This window comes from Trichosurus vulpecula, chromosome 3 (genome assembly GCF_011100635.1).
Source record: "Trichosurus vulpecula isolate mTriVul1 chromosome 3, mTriVul1.pri, whole genome shotgun sequence".
NCBI classification, from domain to species: domain Eukaryota; kingdom Metazoa; phylum Chordata; class Mammalia; order Diprotodontia; family Phalangeridae; genus Trichosurus; species Trichosurus vulpecula.
The window spans coordinates 314,001,956-314,025,595 of record NC_050575.1 but is presented as its reverse complement, the minus strand read 5'-3'; the positions used below and the strand labels follow the sequence as shown (position 1 = coordinate 314,025,595).

At 41.8% G+C, this 23,640-nt stretch overlaps 1 protein-coding gene across 1 annotated transcript in view; it reads right to left on the bottom strand.

Annotated features, from left to right (window-relative positions):
- The window catches only part of ADD2 (adducin 2), a 65,935-nt gene that overhangs the window by 34,311 nt on the left and 7,984 nt on the right, over positions 1-23,640 (bottom strand). The window contains exons 5-8 of the mRNA XM_036752642.1: positions 18,772-18,921; positions 16,388-16,531; positions 12,540-12,638; positions 768-944 (exon numbers count right to left, since the gene is read on the bottom strand). Of these exons, the coding sequence (XP_036608537.1) occupies positions 768-944; positions 12,540-12,638; positions 16,388-16,531; positions 18,772-18,921 (570 nt within the window). The remainder of the gene's footprint in view (positions 1-767; positions 945-12,539; positions 12,639-16,387; positions 16,532-18,771; positions 18,922-23,640) is intronic.

Sequence of the window (23,640 nt, the reverse complement as noted above, 5' to 3'; positions counted from 1 at the left end):
ATTTTATCCTAGCTTCTTATTTCGCCAGTGATTTCCTACTGTTTATAACTACACTTTCACTGCATGATCTCTCTTCTGGCCCAAGACAGTTAATGTGAGCTCCCTTATCTGTCTGACTGGGAGTCAGAAGGCATGAGTTCTACAATTCTGATTATAGTGGCTGAAACCATGAGGCCACCAGCAGCTAGAAGGAAGGAAATCTAGAATCAGGGGAGGTGGATCCACTGGGAATAAGGAGTTCTTGGTCAGGAAGATCCAGTCAATTGATCAAGATGAACTTCAACCCTAATGCCCTCTCAATACAAATCACAAATTAGTTTCATGGTTTGCTCAGAAGTAGCAGAAGGGTAATCATTAAAGGAGTATGAACACAAAGCGAGCTGGGCCAATCACATGGTGAGACTGAAGGATAAAAGACACAGCTAATTTAGTGCTTTGCTGGTACCCACTAAGTACCCACTCATGAAGAAAGGCTTCCAACCCTGTGGTAGGTTTCATATGGGGGACCAATGTCAGAACAAGAACAAGAATGCACAGAATGAGAAAGCACAGGTGAGTTTCAGTTTGTACCAATGGAGACAACATCCACATCAATAAAATTCATGGATCCGTGGAAGTACTGAAACATGTTACTGGGGTCCAGATTAACGAAGTCTTCTATACTCTTATCAATACCAATGATGTCCTATCAAATCCCTATGTAAGCAATTCTGGGTACACCGGCCAACAAAGGTCTATGAAAGAAGTGGCTCTGGCCACAGACTCACCAGATTATCCAGCATCCTCATGAGAGCCTCAAACTCGTGCTCACCCAACCTACTCTTCTGCATGGGTCCAAAAGTGCTCCCAGCCCATCGAACTGATCCCACTTCATGTGGCCGATGCTTCTCTCGTTCCAGCAGGATGAGGTTCTCTGACCCTCCAGCACTGGACAGAGCAGACACCTAGAAAAAAGGGGGAACATATGTAAGTATGTTTGGGATAAATAACATGTATCCTGGCCCTTAAAAGTTTACAATGCCCTTTCCCTACAACAAGCCTGTGGGGTTAGATAGTGCAAGTACTTTAACCCCATTTTGCAGATGAGAAAACTGAGGCTCAGAGAGTTTAATTGCATTGCCTACAATTATCCAGATAATAAGTTTTAGAAGTGGAATTTGAACCCAGGCATACTGATTCATGGTCCACCATTCTTTTTAAGAAGCTTCTGGGGACCAAGCAACCCTCCCGAGCCACTGACTTTTCCCCTTTTCTATATATAATTGAAATGAAATGAGATAATCACAACATCAGAGCTAAATTACAGTTCACTAAATATTTATCAAGGGAATAGCAGCATCTTCCAGGCCACTGGCCCTGCTTCCAGCCAATCCCCCACAACTATTGTCCAAGGGAGAAACTCTTGTGAAGAAAGGGCCAGCCAACCCAACCATGTGACATCTATGAGGCAGGAAAGCTAGCTCAGCTGAAGCAGCAAGACATTTTAAGTCAAGTTAACAAGTGGACAAGCATTTATTAAGTGCCTACTACGTGTAGCCATTGTCTTGGGGATACAAAGAAAGACAAAAGTAGTCTCTACCCTCAAGGAATTCACAGTCTACTTGGTGAGAGGAAATACAAACAACCACATACAAACAACACACACACACACACACACACACACACACACACACACACACACTCACTCGATAAGTTGGAGATCATCACAGTTGGTGAAAGGAGAGGCAACCAATCTTCCAGGTAAGGAAAACCACTGCCATTATATCCCTTTAGGGCCCCAATGGAGAGTGCAAAACCCTAAACCCAAGAGTTCTAGGAATAGCAAAGTTCCCTGGACCACTGGCCCTGCTTTCAGCCCAATCCCCAAAGCCAGCATCCAGGGGAGAGAGGATCTGGTTAAGATGCAGTTGCCTCTACAGGGGTTGCTGCGTTCACATCCTCAGCAGGCAAAACTACCGAAGACCCAGAAAAGAGAGTTCTTGCCACCCAAGTCCTGGGCACCATCAAATGGCTCAAACATCAGAAACAGAGTATTTTATCAGTGGAAATGACATTAAGGAAGATGTATTACCATCTGCTTTGCTTTTGCACCCTTGTATCAGTAAAGCAAGATTCATGACCTCGAGGATGAACATGAATGTGCCTGAATGGTTTCTAATTGCAAAGTGTGAAAAACTCTCTAGGTAGAAGGCAGAGGGAGTATAACATTTATTTAGACAGCAGCAAATCCAACCCCAGGACCAGTAATTCCAATTCGATATGGCAGTAATTATATTCCAAAACCACCAAGCCCACCTCAATGTAGCAACAAGGAGATTATAACACAGTATCATAGCGAGGAACCAAGTCATCCTGTAACCTTCCCCCCTGCTAGGGCCTTCCTGTAAACAATCGCTCATGAGTCCTAACTCTCTGCTCAGCACTCTCTTCTGCAGCTCTGTCCACTGTCTGCTCGTCAGAGCCCTCTTGATGTCTGCTTCTCAATTCTGCTTCCCTTCAGTTCTGCCCCTCTTCAATTCTGATTCCCTCACACTCTGGCTCTCTTTATATACAGTCCTAGCCAGCATCTGATTGGCTAGAACTCAGTGCACATACCATTGACTCTGGTCTTAGCAACTCCCCCCTCCCCAAATTGACTTAGTACCTGGTAAGTAGAAGCTTTAGGCCTACTTACAGACAAAGATAGAATCAAGCTTTCCCACCTAGCCCCACCTGAGGCCTACTGAATGGATGGGGAAGATCCTCCACCATATTAATCCTATAACCCTAGGATCACAGATCCTTTTCTTGTGACTTGCCGGTTGATACCTCCTGGATACACTGTCTCTCGTTATTAGAAAGTGAGCTCCTTAAGAACAGCAATTGTTTGACTCTTCCATTTATATCCCCAGGACTTGGCACACAACAAGTGTTTAATAAATACTCACTCATTCATTCTAGAAGCACCTAAGTGGAGCAGTAGATAGGACTCTGGGTCTGAGGTCAGGTTCAAATTTAGCCCCAGATGCTTACTAGCTGTGTGACCCTGGACAAGTCACTGAATCTGTCTGCCTCAGTTTACTCAGCTGTAAAATAGGGATAACAATAGCACCTACCTCTCAGGTTTGTGAGCATCAAATGAGATAATATCTGCAAAGTGCTCAGTACAGTGCTTGACACATAGTAGGTACTTCATAAATGCTTGTTTCCTTTCTTTCTTCCTTCCTTCCTTCTTTCCTTTATTCTGTGTGCAGAGTGCTAGGTATATGTCATGGCTATTCCACATTTCCAGAGCAGATGATCATAAAAAGTTTTTGTAATTTAAAAGCAATGTAGTCTAGTGTAATATAAAGTAATAATAGAATCTCAGAGTTATATTGGCCCTCAGAGATCATAAAGTCCAAACGACCTAACCAGGCTTTCCCTTCTATCATCTCCCTGCCACCCTTCCCTTGAAGATGTCCAGTAAGGATTCTCCTACCTCCTAAGGCAGCCCATGCCAGGCTTTCAGTTGTTTCTGACTCTTCATGACCCCATTTGGGGTCTTCTTGGCAAAGATGATGGAGTGGTTTGCTATTTCCTTCTCCCGCTCATTTTACAGATGAGGAAACTGAGGCAAAAAGTGACTTGCCCAGGATCACATAATTAGTAAGTGTCTGAGGCCAAATTTGAACTCAGGTCTTCCTGACTCCAGGCCCAGTGCTCTATCCACTGTGCCACCTAGCTGCCCTATAATCCTGTGCTTATATAGCTCTAATTGTTGGCAATTTTTCCTTATATCATTTCAATGCTTCTCTGCTGTTTCTACTCTATGATCTTGCTGCCCTCTGGGGCCAAACAGAACAAATCTAATTTCTTTTATGGGATACACTTTATACACCTAAAGACAGCTATCCTGGCCTGCCACCACTAAAATCGGGATATAGGATATTTCTTTAATCGTTCTAGGGCCTATCCTTGGATAAGATACTGATCCAAGGGGAAATGCCATTTTCACTTGAACAAGTTGTTTCCATAGCCTATAAAATATAATCATAGAATCATAATATCATAATATTACAGAATTTAAGGCTGTAAGTGTTTCTAGTCTAAACTCTCACCCACTGGACATTTCCCTTCTTAATGTCTCTAGCAGCTAGCCATTCTGACTTTACTTGAACAAAGTAAGAATTCTGTCTCTGATGAATTTCCAGTGCTAGGGACTTCATCCTTTACAAGGTAACCCAATTATATGTGTAGGGTGGATCAAAGTCTAAGAGTTTTGTTGCTGGCCATCTATACATAATTAAGGCAAGAATTTGAAATAAAGCATTAAGAAGCCTCATAATGGCTTCAGGTTGTCTTTTTTTTTTTTTAAATTACTTCTTGATCCCTTTATTTGCATGGAAACAAATGTCTTGATACATTAAAAACATAATTTGCAAGGACTGCAAATTTTTTATTGGGGCAAGACTGAGGCTCCAAATCCAGAAGGCTTTGGTTGTATATCGATAGTAAAGGCAGGAATCAGAAAAAAACAAACAAACAAGAAAAAAGGTTGTAGTGGGAAATGATCCCTTATAGAAGCTACATCTTGCCTTCTCCCCTTATTTGCCTGGGAGAATCAATGGATATTGGGAGGCAAAGGAAAATTGTGGTGTCTTCCACCCACACAGTCCTTTGTGGTTTGTTAAAAGGTTGCTCCTGAAATAATTAGAAGGGGATACGAGTTGGCAAGCAGAAATTAAATGAGTTACAAAGACTTTCTACTTCAAGGCTAGCTGGAGAAAGTAAGATTCAAGGACAATTTAAATGCCTAAGGGCTCTAATTAGCTGTCTGTGTTCCAATGGAGCTTCGTAGCTGGAGGCAAGATTTTGGGAGCTGTCATATCTCTTTCCTTTTGGAGGGAAAGTCCTAATCCTAAGACTGAATTTTGAAGAAGATTCCTTTCTAACTGAAAGAGCTGGAACAGGTTCAGTAATCAAAGTTAAAAGAAAGACAGTAAATATGACTCCTCTTATGGGGGAGGAATGGGGACTCCTGTTGAGGGACGGAAGTGTGATGGAGCCAGCTCTGGCTCAAGGGAACAGATTGTTACATTTTCAGTGTGAACATTTACATTTTGGCAAAGGCTGTCAATCAGTACCCAATTACCCTAGATTAAGGAAGGGATGGACAAAAATTTTAATAAGGCAGGTTAAACTTCCAGGTATTTGTGAGAGCCAGTTGTTAAACATACCAGCACACCAGTCGTTGATGCTCAATAGGTGGGAGTAGCAAGAAGAATTTGAGGAGAGAAGGAGAGAAAAGGGGAGAGAAGAGATGGGAGAGAACAAAAGGGAGAAACGCAGAGAGACAAAAATGGAGAGGAGTCTCAATGTACAGTTACAATGAGATGTAAGCTGAGCATAAAGCAGTAATTAAGAGTGAACTGCACCAGCAAGAGCAAAGAGACATTTCCAGAAGACATCTATGTTCTTGCAGTATTACAGGTATGAACTGTCCCTCAAGTATGCTTTCTGGCCATATATGTTCCCCTCCATACCTGTGCCAGGACCACATGTTCTTCATGTGTGTGTGCTCCGTGTTCCTTCCAGTCTTCCCACTGATGGTCCCTATATTTGTGACAGGACTGTCCCAGTTTTATGGAGGAAATATTTTATTTCTAATTTTCTTATTGTGCTATTTCATTAAATGCTTTTGCTTCATAAACTGTGTGTCCTTTGGCTAACCAATAAAAGTAAACACATTTGGCAGAGAAATAGGAACTCTAGTTTTGAGTGGATTATAGATTTAGAATTGGAAGGAACTTTAGCTATTGTCTAATCCAACTTGCCTATTTTACAAATGAGGAAGCTAGGGCCCAAAGAGATTAAGTGATTTGCCTAAAGATCATATGAACTATCGTTTGAACCCAGGCGTCCTGACTCCAAACCCAGCCTTCTTTCCACTATATTGCTCACTGAATGTGGACCCATGGAGTACTAGAAAAAGGGCACAGGTGAGTGGGATTGCCCCAAGGTATTAGATATTTTATAGAAACTGGATGGGGATATTCAGATTACTTAGCAAGTCAGAGTGAAAGCTGGGTTCTAGACACTCTGCTTGCTAGACTTGGGCTATCTCAACCCAGCCTTTGCAAACGGAGTTTTTATTTCCTGAATATCAATTGTTAGTCTTGTGTTATAGCTTCCCTGAGTGCCTGAAACAAAATGTCAGAGGCTGAGTCATTAGCTGAGTCAATGAGAAGCTAGTTCATAGACTCCCATAGTCAAGAGTACTAGAATCTTAGTGTTAGAAGAGCCCTTGTATTTAATTTAGTTCAATTTCCAACACAATTCAGAAATTGTCTTAATGATATCCCTGATATTCTAGAGCCACAGGGCAAAATAGAAATTGAAAGAATCCACAGATCGCCTCCTCAAACAGATCCCAAAAAGAAATCTCCTAGGAATATTGTCGCCAAATTCCAGAGCTCCCAGGTCAAGGAGAAAATACTGCAAGCAGCCAGAAAGAAACAATTTGAGTATTGTGGAAACACAATCAGAATAATCCAAGATCTAGCAGCTTCTACATTAAGAGACTGAAGGGCTTGGAATGTGATATTCTGGAGGTCAATGGAGCTAGGATTAAAACCAAGAATCACCTACCCAGCAAAACTGAGTATCATGCTCCAAGGCAAAATATGGACTTTCAATAAAATAGAGGACTTTCAAACTTTCTCAGTGAAAAGACCAGAGCTGAATAGAAAATTTGACTTTCAGACACAAGAATCAAGAGAAGCATGAAAAGGTAATCAAGAAAAAGAACAAGAAAAAGAAATTGCAAGGGACTTACTAAAGTTGAACTGTTTTGTTTGCATTCCTACATGGAAAGATGATGTGTATGATTCATGAGACCTCAGTATTAGGGTAGCTGAAGGGAATATGCATATATATATATATGTAGTGTGTGTGTGTGTTTATGTATATATGTGTATATGTGAGTGTGTATGTATGTATACATGTATGTATATATATATGTGTATATATATATATATATATATATATATATATATAGAGAGAGAGAGAGAGAGAGAGAGAGAGAGAGAGAGAGAGTGGGCACAGGGTGAGTTGAAGATGAAGGGAAGATATCTAAAAGAAATAAAATCAAATTAAGGGATGAGAGAGGAATATATTGAGAGAGGGAGATAGGGAGAGATAGAATGGGGTAAATTATCTCGCATAAAAGTGGGAAGAAAAAGCAGTTCTGTAGGAAGAGAAGAGAAGGCAGGTGAGGGGGAATGAGTGAATCTTGCTCTCATCAGATTTGACCTGAGGAGTGAATACCAAACATACTCAATTGGGTATCTTACCCCACAGGAAAGAAGGAGGAAGAAGATAAAAAAGGGGGGGATGATAGAAGGGAGGGCAGATGGGGGTGGAGGTAATCAAAAACAAACACTTTCGAAAAGGGACAGGGTCAAGGGAGAAAATTCAATAAAGGGGGATAGCAAGGAAGAAGCAAAAGGAAGTCAGAAGTGAAGCAAAGGAAGAAGCAAAATATAGTTAGTCTTTCACAACATGAGTATTGTGGAAGGGTTATACATAATGATAGGCATGTGGCCCATGTTGAATTACTTGACTTCTTAGGGAGGGTGGGTGGGAAGGGAAGAGGGGAGAGAATTTGGAACTCAAAGTTTTAAAAACAGATGTTCAAAAACAAAAAAAAATTTTTGCATGCAACTAGAAAATAAGATACACAGGCAATGGGGCGTAGAAATTTATCTTGCCCTACAAGAGAGGAAGGGAAAAGGGGATGGGAGGGGAGTGGGGTGACAGAAGGGAGGGCTGACTGGGGAACAGGGCAACCAGAATATACGCCATCTTGGAGTGGGGAGGAGGGTAGAAATGGGGAGAAAATTTGTAATTCAAACTCTTGTGAAAATCAATGCTGAAAACTAAATTATTAAATTAAAAAAACATAAAATTGTGTCCTACATACATTTTCCTTCAATCCCCAGGGAGCTGTTTAAACATTTATCAGCACACCCTTGCCTATAGATATTACTTGGTGATTTAGAGTGGGCAGAGAGAAGCCACCTGGCAGAGTAGTGCCTCACCTATTAATCAGCAATCAATTAAGCACAAACCACATGCCAAGCGCTACAGTAGGGCATACAAATACAAAGCCCAAGATGTGAAATGATCAGATGAACTTTGAATGAGAAATGAAACAGCTGAACAAAATTCCCCTTCTCTATGAACAGCCTCCCCTAACACCCAGCCAGCTAAGAGTGCTCTCTCTGCTCTCCAATCACAGAATCTCAGAGTTGTAAGGAAATCCAAAGACAACTTAGATCAATCCCTACCTGGACAGGAATCCCCTCTACTGCTTGAACAGGTAATCAGCCAGACTCTGCTTGAAGGTCTCTGGTGATAGAGAACTCACAATCTCCCGAACCAGCCCATTCTACTCTGAGAATAGCTTTCATTTAGTTCTGAAGACGATTTTACTCGGATGAAACCAAAATCTGCATCTACAACTTCTACCCATTGCTCCTTGTCCTCTCCCCTATGGCCAAGCATACAAGTCTAATTCTTCAGACAGTTATCATGTTTCCTCTAACATGTCTCATCTCGCTAAAATTTTCCTTCTTTCCTTTCTTCCTTCTTTTCTTCCCGTCCCTTCTTCCCTTCCTTCCTTTCCTCCTTCCTTCCTTCCTTCTTTCCTTCCACATTTGTAACCATGTCTTTTCCCCACTGTTAGATCAGAAACTTCTTGAGAGCAAAGACTATATCATATTTTCTTTGTATTCCTGGCAAGGATTACAGTTCCTTGCATAGAACAGGCACTAGATAGATAGATATAAAGATATACATATACACATACATATGTATGTATATATGCACACATATATATTGTTATAGTATACATATATATATATATATTTTAACAAATGAATGAGGAAAATTAGGACTGCCCACGCTTTTGCAGCGCCACCGCTCTCCTAACTCTCGGTATCCTCATGGGTTCAGGTGGCAGATGGAGGCAAGGACTGCCTGTGTTTCTCTCTGCCTGCCTGCAGATGGCTCAGGAAGCTGCCAGCCACAGTTGGGGGATGACCCACTTTCTTTTAGCCCTTGGGCTGATCTAAAGCAATGAGACACGGCCCTCAGGAGAAATGATAAGTGATGTTCTGATAACCTCAAGCCACTAAAATTGATTGTAAGAGGGTTGGCGTGTTTCATATGGTCACAGAGACAGAGAACTGGGACCACTGCAGGAGCCAGCGTTGGCTCAGCTCTGTTGCCAAAAGTGCTGAACCATGGATGTCAAATGATACCCAGAGTGGATGGCAATTTTATTGTTACTTCACATATTTTAAAACTAGCATAGTGTGGTGGAAATAGTGCTGGGCTGGGAGTCAGAAACCTTAAGTTTGAATTCTGGGCTCTGCCGGTTCCCTGGGCTCAGTTCTCTCATCTGTAAAATGGAGTTAGCAGTAATTGTTCCATTTTCCTCATCGGGTTATTAGGATGATGTTGCTTTGTAAATTATAAAGTACTATATAAAGGTAAGTCATCATTATTGTTGTTATTATTAAATAATCGGCACGTTGGCTTTTTAATGTCAGAATGAACAGCGGTCCCTTCAATCTAGACTTTGCTCTTTTCCTTTTCCCCAGTTCTGTTCCTTTTTCCCTAATACAACAACAATTTCAATAATAATAAAGGTTTAATGCTTCAGGGTGGAATGACTGGTTTATACAGTGCTTTAGAGCTTACAGAAGAATGCCCTTCCAATAACCTTATCCCCTTAGACCTAATGTAGCACTCTGTACCTCTCTACTGCATTTGTCATGGGGCATTAGAGTTTATCTGTGTCTGTGTCCTTTACCTTCTACTGAATAGCAAACTCCACGAGGACAGGAACTGCATCTTATCTAAATGTTGTATCTCGCTAGCATCTAGTTTACTGCTGAGCACACAGTAGTTTTTAACAGATGTGTATTGAATCGATTTATTTTAACAATTCCTATAGGCATTTTCCCATTATTATTCCGTACTTAGTGCCGCCATTTCCGATATGCCAGTCTCACTACTGGCATATCATTCATTACATGAGCTCAGGGCAACAGGCATTTGAACCACGAAAATGGAAAAGCAATGCAAATTTCTGTCCAGCAGGGAAAGCATCGCCCGTGTGATTTGATTTGATTTCTGATTCGAGCTGCTATATCAGAACCTACCAGGAGAGGGCAACAGGTTCGCCTTCTGACAAAGAGCTCATGAAATTATCATGAAAGACAGATTCAGACCATTGCCTTCCCCAATCACTTGTCCATATTTTAACCCGTTTTGTGCCGATCCCATCTCATTCATACACAGAAACTCCTTCACAGGGCTATTCTCTCTCTCCCTCTCCCTTCTTGTCCCCACCCCTTGCTCTCCCTTCCTCCCTCTGTCCGTCTCTCTTCCCCCTCTCTCCCACCCTATTTCCCCTCTCTCCTTCCATCTCCCTCTTTCTTCCCCTTCCCCTTCCCTTTCTCCTGTAAGCTGCTGGTCCTTTCCATTGTCTTCTCCAGCTCCACTCTGAGGACTTTTCGTTAGGTCTTCCTGGTCTGCCCTTCTGGGTTAATTGCTCTCATGCTCCCCCCCAGGTGCCTAGGCCTCCCCCATCTCAGCACCCCACAATTGCTCCAGGCTGACCCTGCTGCCTTTGCCCTGATCTTGGACTTTTTTTCTTGTCCACACTGTGGTGTGTCCTAGATGGAGTAGTGGACATAAAGGTAGAAGATTTGGGTGGGTGACATAATAATAACAATAATTCACATTTATATAAAACCTCAAGGTTTACAAAGCACCTGTTAAGCCTCAGTTTCCTCATCTTTAAAATGGAACATGCTGTAAAGAATATACTTGGAAAATGTAAAGTGCTACCGAAACGTGAACTACCACAACTATTATAGATCTCCTGTAGAGGGCTCAATATGCTGACAGCTAGCTAATTTGATCAAGGAAACCTAGTTAATGTGGTAATAGGAAAAGTCAGATAAAATGACTAACTCGATTGCCTCACCGACCCTTTGTACCCTCAGAATTATAGAATCTTAGGACTGGAAGGAACCTTAGGATTCATCTTATCCAGCCTCTTCATTTGAAGGCCTCCCACTGCATCCTGGGCCATCCCTGGTCCTCCTGATCTATGTCTTGCTACAGGACCCAGATGGCTCCAGAGGAGAAAGTGAGGCTGGTGACTCTGCACAGCCCTGCCTCACTTAAATCCGATTCACTTGCATGTCATGGCATCGCCTCCCTGATGTCATGGTCCTCTTCAAGAACAAAGGACAAACAACAACCACATTCGAGATAGTCGAGGAAGCTGAGGGCAAGATAAAGATGACACACCCAGTGTCACAGGATTCGAACCTGGTCCTTTTTAGTCATATGGGGCAGCTAGAAGATACAGTGGATAAGCACCGGGCCTGGAATCAGGAAGATCTGAGTTCAAATCCGGCCTCAGACACATAATATCTGAGTGACCCTGGGCAAGTCACTTATGTTTGGCTCAGTTCCTCATCTATAAAATGGGGACACACTGGAGAAGGCAATGGCAAACCACTCCAGTCTCTGTCAAGAACACCCCATGGACCAAAGTCCATGGGGTCACACAGAGATGGACATGACTAAACAATAAAACAACTTTTAAAATCCAATCATAGGATTCTTTCCACTACACTCTACTTTAAGGTTCTGCCAGGACTTCTTACTGTTCCTTGGATAACACACTTCATTTCCTACCTCTGCGCGCCTTTGTCTTGTTTCTTCTTCCTATCCCCCCTAACCTCCCTTGTAGAATCCCTTGTTTCTGTCAAGACTCAGCTCAAGTACTACTCTCCACATGGGGCCTTTCTTGGGCAGCTAGGTGGCACAGTGGATAGTGTGTTGGGCTTGGAGTCAGAAAGACTTGAGTTCAAATCTAGCTTCAGACACCGACTAGCTGTGGGACCCTGAATAAGTCACTTGGCTTCTGTTTGCCCAACTGTAGAATGAGGATATAACAGCACCTACCTTGCAAAGCTGTTGTGAGGACCAAATGAGATAAGATTTGTAACGCACTTAGCATGGTGCCTGGCACATATCTGGTGCCATATAAACACTTATTATTGTTTTCCCCCTCTTCCTTTGACTCCCCAAGCTTTTAGTTCCTTCCCTCCCTAAACGATCTTTTATTTATTTTGTATATATTCTGAATATATTTACATGCATATATATATATACACACATAGAATATGTACAGGTATACATAATGTCTCCTCTGACAGACTGTAAGTTCCTTGAGGGGAAGGATGGTACCATTTTTGTCATTGTATTCTTACTGCCTAGCACAGCACCTGGTATTAGTACTTAATATATACTGTTGACTAATTGATGGAGATATACTAGACACATCCTCCCAAATAACACATGAATATGGAGCCAGTGCTCTCCCAGCAGTGACTCTAAGTATGGGAGTTTCTGGCCTTGGCCGGACAGGACCCATTACAACACACCCCTCCCCCGCCCCAGGGCCCACTTCTAGGAGGACGTTCATTTACCTGTATCTCACAAGCTGCCTGTAGATGGAAGATCTTATAAAATGCTTCCTCAACAGTGTCACCCAGAGCAACCACTCCATGATTTCTTAGCACCAGGATCTGTAGGAGATTATATACACGGTTAAAACTACAAACTCCCCAAAAGTCATTGTAAGAAAAAAAAAAAACAAGATATTATTTAAAATTTTTTTTATCGGCTTCTCTCCTTTCCCATTGCAAGTCCTCAAATGACCCTTGTTCATTTGTTTCCATCCTATCTTTATCCACAATAAGGTTCCCTAAGCAAAACCCTAAAATGTAACAAAAAACAAAATGTCTCTGCAAACCAAGGGTTAATGTCTCAGGTTTCTCTGGGCAGTGCCTGAGGCTTTGGATTTTGTGAGTCTACAGGGTTTAAAAACTAATTTTGGGGGGAAATTGCCCATCCTATAGTAGAAAGAACACTAAATGAAGACCTGTGTTCTAGTGTTTGGTCTGCCATTAACTAGCAATGCAGCTTTGGTCAAGTCTCTTAAGCAATTTGTAACTCAGCTTTTTCTTCTATGAAATAAGGGTGGGGAAGCGTGATAGAATAGATGGTGGCTAAGTTCTATGAATCGAAATGATTATATACATCGTCACTATTGATATTGGCAGCCTGAAACTCTCTTTGCTCAATAATAAATTAATATGGATTGTGCCTTGGGGCAGCAAAGGATGACGGTTCCTGGAGGAATGTCTAGGACAGACAGGAGTGAAAAAGAAAAACCAGAGATGGACCTGTTTCAAGAACATGACTCTTTTAGGACCAAGGATCCTTTCCCTTCCTACCCTGCCCCCCTCCAAATTCCTCCTGCATGGTGATCTCAATGTGGTTAGTAGAAAGAACACTGAATTTGGAATCTGAAGATTTGAATTTGATTCTCAGATCTCCTACTTAGTATCTGTGTGACCTTGAAAGAGTTGCCTTAGTCTCCGCACCTGTAAAATGAAGGGTTGGTGAAGATGCTCTCTGAGGTCCTTTCTGGCTTTAAGTCACATGATATCTGAGACCTTCCAACTCTAGATCTTGACCCTAGTTTTGTGAATCCATGTCAGCATTAACATCAGCCTAGAACCTCTGTCAGTTCTAATAGTGTGTCTTTGTGGGAACTCAATTCCTGGGCTGAAGCACATGCCTTCATCTTCTCCTTCTGGAAAAAGTCTGTCTCCTTCTCCTCTCTGATGTCTCAGAGTTGGTGCCTTCTGACCTTCAAAGACTATTGAATATAATTATGAATATTCCCTTCTCACAAAATCTCAGAGTACTTCATTGATATTAGAATCTCACCCCACTTTATAATATTCACATTTACATTCAAATATCCTGTTGCTCAATGGGTACAGATTCACCAGATATAAAAATTAATTATAAGTTGACATTTATATTAATTATAAAGGGATGACATTTATAAAGTTCGCAAAGTTTACTCTCTCCATAACTGCCCACACAACCAGACCACTGGCCCAGCCTCCTGAGTTTTCAGTTTCCTCTCCGGCAGTTTGTGGCCCTGTGGGAATTAGTGTACATATTCTCCAGTCCATAGAAGGTCTGTCATCCTTGCTACATAACCTGCCTGGTGTTTCCTTCCTTCAGTATGCCTATGACCCGTGACCTCCTTGGAGCGCTTTGTTTGCCATGAGATCAGGCAGAGAGACCCCGCACATCACTCTTTCCACAGTATAATGGGGGTACATTATAATCTCCTCTTTTTCTCCACTCTCATCAGCATTCCAATGTATTGATCACTGAGGGCAGCACTGAGGGATTGACCATTTCTGCTCAGATGTTCATAGAAGTCTCGTGGCTGGCATAGGTGACTAAAATTGAGCCAAACTGCTTTGTATGTTCTGGTCTGTTCTCCATACAAGCTGCTTATAGCAGGAGAAACTGAGGCTTAGGGAGTGAAAGTGATTTAAGGTAATACTGGAAGTAAACATCAGAGACAGGATTTGAACCCAGGTCCTGTTACTCCAGAGTAAGTGTTCTTGCCCTCGTACTAAGCTAACTCTTTTCTCCTACTTCTTCTCAACTCACTAACTTGTGGAGAAGATGAAAAGCTTATAGATCTGTGAAAAGAAAGTGATGTGGGTGATAATTGCTATTTTCTGGCTTCTGACTGAAAGAGCTTAGAACTCTGAGCCATAGGTTTCATTAAGTGTAAACAAGTACACAACACTTCTATAGGGTGTTCCTAAAGTCTGGCAAAAATACATATTTTCAAGAAATAAAATGAATGAAATTTTCAACAACATTTTATTTAATTGGAATATTAACAAATAACATCTTCAATATGATTTCCATCATTTGTGATGCAAAGTTGGTGCGCTTTGCAAGATTCACGTGAACTCAATGCGATAACTCCACATTGCCGTCAATTTTAGCACATGCACTCTTTATGCGTTCAACCAAGTGTGTTGCATCTGTGATTTTCATTGGGTACACCTTCTTCTTTAGCATACCCCAGAAAAAGAAGTCAAGGGGGCTAAGGTCTGTTAATATTCCAAATAAATAAAATGTTGTTGAAAATTTCAGTTCATTTCGTTTCTTGAAAATATGCATTTTGCCTATGTGTTCAGACTTTAGGGACACCCTGTATTATGGAGCCATTATCTTTATAACATTCAAATATTTGGAGAACTGTTATGTAGAATAGAGAGATTTTTTTTTCTGTTTGGCCCAGAGGGCAAAACTAGGAACAACAAATGAAAGACACAAAGTGGAAGATATTGGCTCCACATCCTGAGTCAACTAGGCAGTGTAGCAGATAGAGCCATTGGATCTGGATTTAGGAGGACCTGAGTTCAAATTTGTCCTCAGACACAAGCTATGTGTTCTTGGATAGGTCACTTAACCACTATTTACTTCAGTTTCCTATCTGTAAAACGAGGATGGGAGGCAGTGAGGTGGTGCAGTGCCTAGAGCACTGGGCTTGGAATCAGGAAGACTCATCTTCATGACTTCAAATCCAGCTTCAGACACTTACTAGCTGTGTGACCCTAGGCAAGGCACTTAACCCTGCTTGCCTCAGTTTTCTCATCTGTAAAATGGGCTGGAGAAGGAAATGGCAAATGGCTCCAGTATCTTTGCCAAGAAAACTCCAAATGGGGTCACAAAGAGTCAAATACGACTAACCAACAACAAAATTAGGATAAATTAGCATAACAAAAACCAAAGGTTGTGAGGATAAAATGATGTAAACGTTGCAAACCTCAAAGTGCTATAAAATGCTAGTTATTAATATGATTATTGATTATAACTGTAATATACAGAATGTCTTAGCTTCCAAGGGCGATCTGGAAATGAAGTTGTCTGCCTTGGGCCATCAGGTTTAGAATTGGAAGGGATCTTGGACCAAAGAAGAGAGCTGATCAAGGTTACACAAATAGTAAGCAGAGTCCCACTGGTGAGATAATGAGCTCCTTGTCACTAGATATGTTCATGCAGAGACTGTGGAGCCTCCTGTCACAGATTTTGTAGAGAGGGGTATTCACCCATCTGGCATGGAATTGGACCAGCCAGCCCTTCGAAGTCTGAGATTTCATGACTCCACCATCCCTCGGGCTGCTCAAAGAACAACATGTAATATTCATCACCACTTTATTGATCGGCAAGCCAACGGGAAGTAAGCTGTCCAAGGTAGCACAGTGAGGCATTTGGTAGAGCTGGGATGAGGAGCTACTAATCTTGATTTCTAGGGTAGGACTCTCTCCCCATTAGGCTCACCATCTCTCCACTTAATACCACCATTAAAGCGCAATTGCAACTACAACACTGGTCTGTGACGAGGCCCACCCCAGAGCCTTCTGCCTATAGCACCAAACCAAACCTTGCAGGTGGGTCCAAGGCACTTCTGCAGATTGATCCGATCAGCTTCCTCCTCCATTTCTCCATTGAAGTCATAGTATACCATGTCCCCCACCAGCAGTGCATCATGGGAGATGGGCAGGAGGCCCCACTTCATGGCTGACACCTTGAGTGAGACAATAAGAAACGGTCACCATCTTGTGTGCTATAATTTTTGCCATTTTCCCTTGCTTCTGACCCAAAGATTTAGAACTAGTGTAAAGAAGCCGGGCCTGGAGAATATCAATGTTGTCTCAAGGTGTGTAAATGACAGTGGATGGAGCCATTGAGGCCCATAATGTTGGGACCGACTCACAGGACAGACATAGTGAAACCAAGATGTCCCTGAAGCGACATTATTACTGGTACAGCCTTCATAGATTTGAGTGCATATATGTGTACAGCATGCATATTATGAATGTATCGAGACATAAGACTAATTATGTTACAATGAAAGTGAGGGGCTATACATTACAGGAAACGAAGATAAGTTATAACAGCATCCCTCCTTTTTGCCTTTTCTTACCTTTCCTTGCTTTCCTGCCTTTCTTTCTTTTTTCTTTTCTTTCCTCCCTTTTCTTCCTTTCTTCCCCTCTCTCCTTTCTTCCTTTTTCTTCCCTCCTTTCTTCCCTCTCCCCTTCCTTCCTTTCATTTCTTTCTATCCTCTTTCTCTTCCTCCCTTCCTCCTTCCTTCTCTCCAATTTTTCTATGTTTTGTGCATGTTTGTACACAATAAAAACTCATTCATTTTCAGTATCAAAGCCAGAGGTTTAAATTTTGTTACCGTAAGTTTTTGTTGAGGAAGCATCAGACCAAAGAGAGTCACTTGGACCCAGAAAGCTTATATATAGTCTGACATAAAGTAAGATAAGGAGAGGATGATAGAAAACTTGCCATTAATATGAATTGCCCCCACAGTGGTGTAGGTCCCCTTCAGAGCATCTAGGAGACCATATTATGGCTGGTCTTGGGGAGTATTCTTTTTCTAAGAGATAAATGGCTTCATTCCTCACACCCAGAACTGAGTTCTGATAAGCACAGATAGCATCTTTTTGGGTGAAAGCACACTGTCCTTTTGACAGCTTTAATTTCACTCCCTTACTTCAAAGAAGTTGCTGTCTACACCAGAGAATACCTCTTCCCCTCCCTTCTTTTCTTTTCTCCCATCTTTTTCATTCTAATCCCAAAACAGTGTATGGGAAGGTAGGTACAGTCAGGGTTCCACTATCTTTTATTGAGAATTAGATTTTTTCCCCTTTACTAGATAGTAATTCAATTCAAGCTAATCTAATCCAATAAATTTTGTACAAATTAGTAAACATATCCTATATTCAAGCTTTCTGTTCTGCCTATCACTCATCCTGATTATGTGACCCTAAGGAATTCACTTAACTTCTCAGTGCTCTAGGTCATTCTCTAAGACTATAAATAAATTGTAGCAAAGGTGATGACCTTCACTGGTAGAGAAAATTCCCCACTAGGAGCTCCCTGTACCAATGAAATCACAAGTCAAATTCCTACCCTTAGCCCATATAGAAGGCAGTATGTTAGGTGCTAGGGATACAAAGAAAAACTAAGTAAAACAATCCCTGCCCTCAAGCAGCTTACACTCTACGGGAAGGATGGACAGTATAATGCCAAACTGTCAAGTTTGTATGATTGGAACAAGGGTGCTACTAACATATAAACGGAAGTTTAGGGTACTAGAGCACAGGCAAGATGATTGTGAACTCCTCAAGGGCAGTAACTGTGCCATATAATTTAAAGAAGCACACTGTTGGCATATGACAAATGTTCACTGATCCACTGACTGATTTAATGTTGGTTGGAAAGGGGACAAGAAACCATTGCCACCCCTTATTTTCTCTGCACCCTGGAGATCAATTTAGGGAATGGGGATCCACGTCAGACTGTGAGTTCCTTGAGAACAAACATTGTTTTTTAGACTTTTCTTATATCCCCAGCTCTTAGCACAATGCCCGGCATATACCAGGGGCTTAATAAATATTTGTTTGATTGACACACTTTGAGAATTCTGTTCGTACCTGAACTGATAGACCTAAGCCTGGGCAGTGAAACACAGGGCTAGTGGCCAAAGATCATGAATGATCCCAATGATCATAGCACAAGCTGAGCGAATGGAACTATAGTCTGGCTGGCTTGGTTTCTCTGGCAAGCAAAGCATCAGGAAATCTCTCTGGGGTCTCCAGTCCAGATGGTAATGGCCAGTACAATTTTAAAGGATGAGCTTGTGACTTTGTGGAACAAATTAGACTGCTGGCCTCAGAGAAAGAATTGTCGAGCAAGGATGCGGCGGATGGTGGATAGGCTATCTTGGGGCTAGAGGCAGACTGGTGAACCACTTACCGCTGCTGTGGCTGGGGTGTGCAGATGGATGATACACCTCACATCAGGCCTGGCTGCATAAATGGCTGAATGCAGACTGAAGCCCGTGGGATCCACTGGGAAACTGCTGCTGCCTTTCTCTACTACTTCACCAAGGATATTCACTTTGATCTGAGGAACAGGGTAAAGCAGATATAGGTCACTGACAGCAAAGAAGACACATGTGCACACACATGACTCCCACAACCACACATACATGTACAGATGTGCATACACACACACTATTCCACCTCAACCCTTGGTTAGGTACTTCTGGGCAATGCTTTATCTTTCCTCATCAGTACCTTTAACTCAGGGTTCTCCAATATTTGCCAATTCAGTGGATTCTTGTCCTATTTCAACATCTCATAACTGTATGGAGGTGATCCTGATTTCTTAATCAGGGGAGGGAGACTTTGGCAGATCTTACTAACATGTAAGTGGTTCCAGCAGGGGCCAAGGAACAAGGCATGTGTCTGCCACTGGAGTACAGTGACCCTCCATCCCCTATGCCCATCCCTTTGTGTTGGCTGTCCCCTATGTGTGTAATATGCTTCCTCCTTATCACCTCATAGAATCTCTCATTCTCTTGAAAACTCAGAGCAAGCAACAACCTTCTCCATGAAGCTTTTCCTGATTCACTCCAAGTATAGTGACATTCTTCCCTATCTTATATCTCTTTGTATTTCTTGGGTACATATTGCTATAGGGACATGGTGTCTCCCTTGATGGGAGCAGGGCCTGTTTCCTTTCTTTTGTTTTTGTAAGTCCAGTCCCTAGAAGAGTTCCTGGTATACAGCAGACATTTAATAAATGCTCACTGATTATCACCTGAAGACTAGTCTAGCTAAGCGTAGAGAGGTTCATCATCAAAAGGTTGGGCATTAGATGATGAATTATGTTGGCCCCAGAACCAGATGAAGACTGGTCCTACAAAAATATTGAGGGACTGAAATCTACATTGGTAGAAGGAGTACCAGGGAAAATCACAGATCTTAAGAATGTGAGGCATATTGATTTGAGCGCCTCTTGGGTTGCTATGCTGTAATATCACTTGAGGTCTTTGAAAATTTTTATTTGTTTTATTTCCCCACTCTACAGAGTTGTGAGGAAAGTATTTTGTAAGCCTGAAAACATCCTAGACAGAAAATGGCACCAAGTTCCATAGTGGCCCAAGTCCTTTCTTTGGGATTAGGTCATGTTCTTTTGGAAATGACATTTCCCAGAATTCTATGTGAGTATGCCTAAAGGTATGATGCCACCTCAGAAGTCACCTGAGAGTTAGTGTTGTATGGTGAAAAGAGCAGTGAATGTGGAGGACCTGGGTTCAAATCCTGCCTCTGCCACTGATTTCCTGTGTGGCTTTGGGAAAATCATTTAACTTTTCTAGACTTAAGTTTACACATTTGTACAATAAGAGAGATGGATGGCCTCTGAGATCTCTTCTACCTCCAAATTGGTGATCTCATGATCTTAAATTTTGTCCAAGAAATTGGAAGCGAGAAGCACCAAAGTTGAAACAGGAAAAGGAGGAATGGAAGGAAATGTCCATAAAGGTGAAGGGCTGTTCCTATGCCATACCTGATCCCCATTTCCTGCCAACACTGAAATTCTGAGCATGGAGGCCACAACGCTATAGTAGTCCAAGGAGACATCATCTCTGTTCCTGTCATGTATGAATTTGGACTTAACAGAACCCAAATTTTCTTTTAGAGTCCAGTATTTCTCTGGCAACCCTTAGAGACTTTGGTCAATCTGGACAGAGAAGCCGCATTACTTTTTTTTGCTTTTTTTTTAATATCACCAGTGCTTAATATAATGCCTTACACATAGTAAGCGCTTAATAAATGCTTCTTGTTTTTGTTAGGTAGAAGCTAATGACTAAATATTTGAAGATTAAAATGTTTCTTTAAAGATATTCATAGATCTTCTGCTTTTAAAAACAACATGCTTGCCAAACATAGTGATATGCTCCTGTCGTCCTTCCTACTGGGGTATGCTGAGACTGGTGGATCACTTGAGCTCAGGAGTTCTGAGCTGCAACAGGGCTAAAGCTAAATCCAATGTCCACTAAATGTGGCACCAATATAATGAGCCCCGGGGAGTGGGGTGAATTAGACTGACTAAGGAGGGGCAAAACTGGTCCAGGTTAGAAATGGAGCAGGCTAGAACTTCTATACTGATCCATGTTGGGATTGGGCCTGTGAGTCACTGCTGCACTTCCAGCCTAGGGGGAAGATCCAGTCTCAAAAATACCCCAAACAAAGGAAAGCAAAACAACCCTCTAAAGCAAAACAAACAAACAGCAACAAAATCAGTCTTAATTAGCACATTTTAAGACTTAATAAGTGGATTTTAAAAATAAAATTTTTTTTATTGGCTTTCTTCATATGGAACACTTGTTGATTTCAGAGTTTGCTTGTATTTCCTCATAACTACACTGGGTCTAAAAAGCTGAACAAATCACAGGGGTAGCGGAAGAAAGATACAGAGACACCCCAATGTTGGCAAAGTGACATGGAATTCCAATTGTTTCTGGTGGACAGCTGTATGAGCTCTGTATTTGTTGTTAGAAGGCGTGAGTTTGAATTCTGGCTCTGTTGTTAAATAGCTATGAGGCCTTGGGCAAGTTTCCTGGCCTTTCTCTACTTCATTTTCCTCATCTGCAAAATGAGGGATTAGGCTAGATGACCTTCAGCTATCAGTCTTATGAACTGGTAAGTGTTTAGAGCAAATTACCGTTTTTACAAAATTCCATTTTCCTAGAACTTTACAGGAAACTTAGAAATCTAAAAGTCAACATATGCAGGAGGTTAAATGTTACGATAGTTGCAAAATATTCGGTATCTCTCTGAAGAAGCCAAGGTAAAGTTATTAGAAAAAAATACAATGGTAAGTCAATTATCTAATCCTCTAGGAACAAAGCTCTTCTATAACAAAGTTGGCCATGTGAAATTGATTGAACTTGACTAGCTTCAGTAATCAAGCGTAGCTTTCTAACTCTGCATTGGATAACAACAATGTTCTTGTTAGGCTGTCCACGGCTGAAACCAAGAACAACAAACAGACTTCTCTGATCCTCAGTTTCCTCATGAGTAAAATGAGGTTAGATTAGGGTGATGCCTAATGGTTCTTTCAGCAATAAAAAGTCCATTTGCTGATTTTGTTGTTGTTGTCTCAGTCGTGTCTAACTCTATGAGACCCCATTTGGGTTTTCTTGGCAAAGATACTGGAGTGGTTTGCCATTTCCTTCTTCACCCCATTTTACAGATGAGAAAACTGAGGCAAACAGGGTTAAGTGACTTGCCCAGGGTCACATGGCTAGTAAGTATCTGAAGACAGACTTGAACTCAGGTCTTCCTGACTCCGGGACCAGTGCTCTATCCACAATGCCACCTAGCTGCCCTGACAATTATAGGTTACCTAGCTCAACCTGATTCATTCTCCTCTACACATCTCTACTGTATGGTCATTCAATCTCTTCTTGGATACTTGCAATAATGGGGAAGCCACTACCTCAGAAGTCAGGCCATTCTAATGTAGGATGGCTCTAAGTATTGGAAAGGTCTTTACTGAGTCACGATTTGCCTTTCTTTTATCCTCACCCACAGACCATGGTTCTGCCTTCTTATAGAATATGTTTAATTCCTCTTTCTGAAGGCAAACTTCAGCAGTTTGAAGACAATATACATAACTCCTTAAATCCTCCCTTTTTTAGGCTGAAAATCACTACATCCTTCAAAGGTTTCTTGTGATTTCCAGACCATTCAGCATCCTGGCTTCCCTCCATTAGATGGGAGATTGATCCTAGCTGGTCCTCTAGCTTGTTAAGGTCTCTCCTTAAACTGGACTGTCCAGAACTGAACACAATACTAGAAATGTGGTGTGACAAGGTCAGAAGGCAGGGCTCTCACTGTTCCCATTTCAATCAGTACAGCTTAAGATACACTATCCTTTGAGGGCTCAGATGTCTTGCTATTGGCTCATAATAGTTTTACCATCCACTAAGGACATAAGACCCTTTTCACTGGCAACTTATCTAACCTGTACTTGTTTCATTTTAAATGAAGGATTTTACATTTACCCTTAATTAAGTTTCATCCAGCTAAACTTGGCTCATCGTTCAAGTCATCTGAGATATTGCTGCATCCCACCTCTGTCATCTAACATCTATTCCTGCCAACTTTTTGTCATCCGCAGTTTTGATAAGCATTTGATCTCTGCCTTTATCCGTGCCACTCATAAAAATGGAGAAGAGGACAGGGCCCTGCAGCTTTCACTCTGGACCTTCCTGTACTATCAATTAAGTTGGGACATTTTTACTGCTTTAGAATGATAAATTGAGTGTCTTTGATTGAGCCTTACTAGGTGCAAAGCCCCAGGCCCAAACCCCTATCTGGGTGTGAAGCCCTCAGCGTCCTAAGGGGAGTTGCTAAGACCTGAGCCAATAGTATGCACCTAAGTTCTGGTCTCTCAGATGATGTTTGATGACGTCCAAAGACTGTATAAAAAGAGAGAACAGAGCTATTTGCAGGAGGCTCTCACTTACTGGAAGAGTGGTGGCATGGGACTCTGGGCAGTTGCTGTAAGAGCTTCCCGGCTTGAATTGTATTTGGTCTGTTTATAATGTATGTTTGTAATTTGTATTTGCTTTGAAGTTCAGGGTGCTGGCTTCTCCCCCTGAACTAAGTGAATGATGTTTGTATGTTGGATTGAAATAAGATTGTTAACGCCTTAACGCTACTTTCCTTAGTAAAGCAGATCAAAAGAACCTGTGCTTGCAGCCGTCTTGTTGTTGGGCTTGTGTTGGTTTTTCACCCCCACAGCAGCCGCTAGCTGAATTGTCGAAAC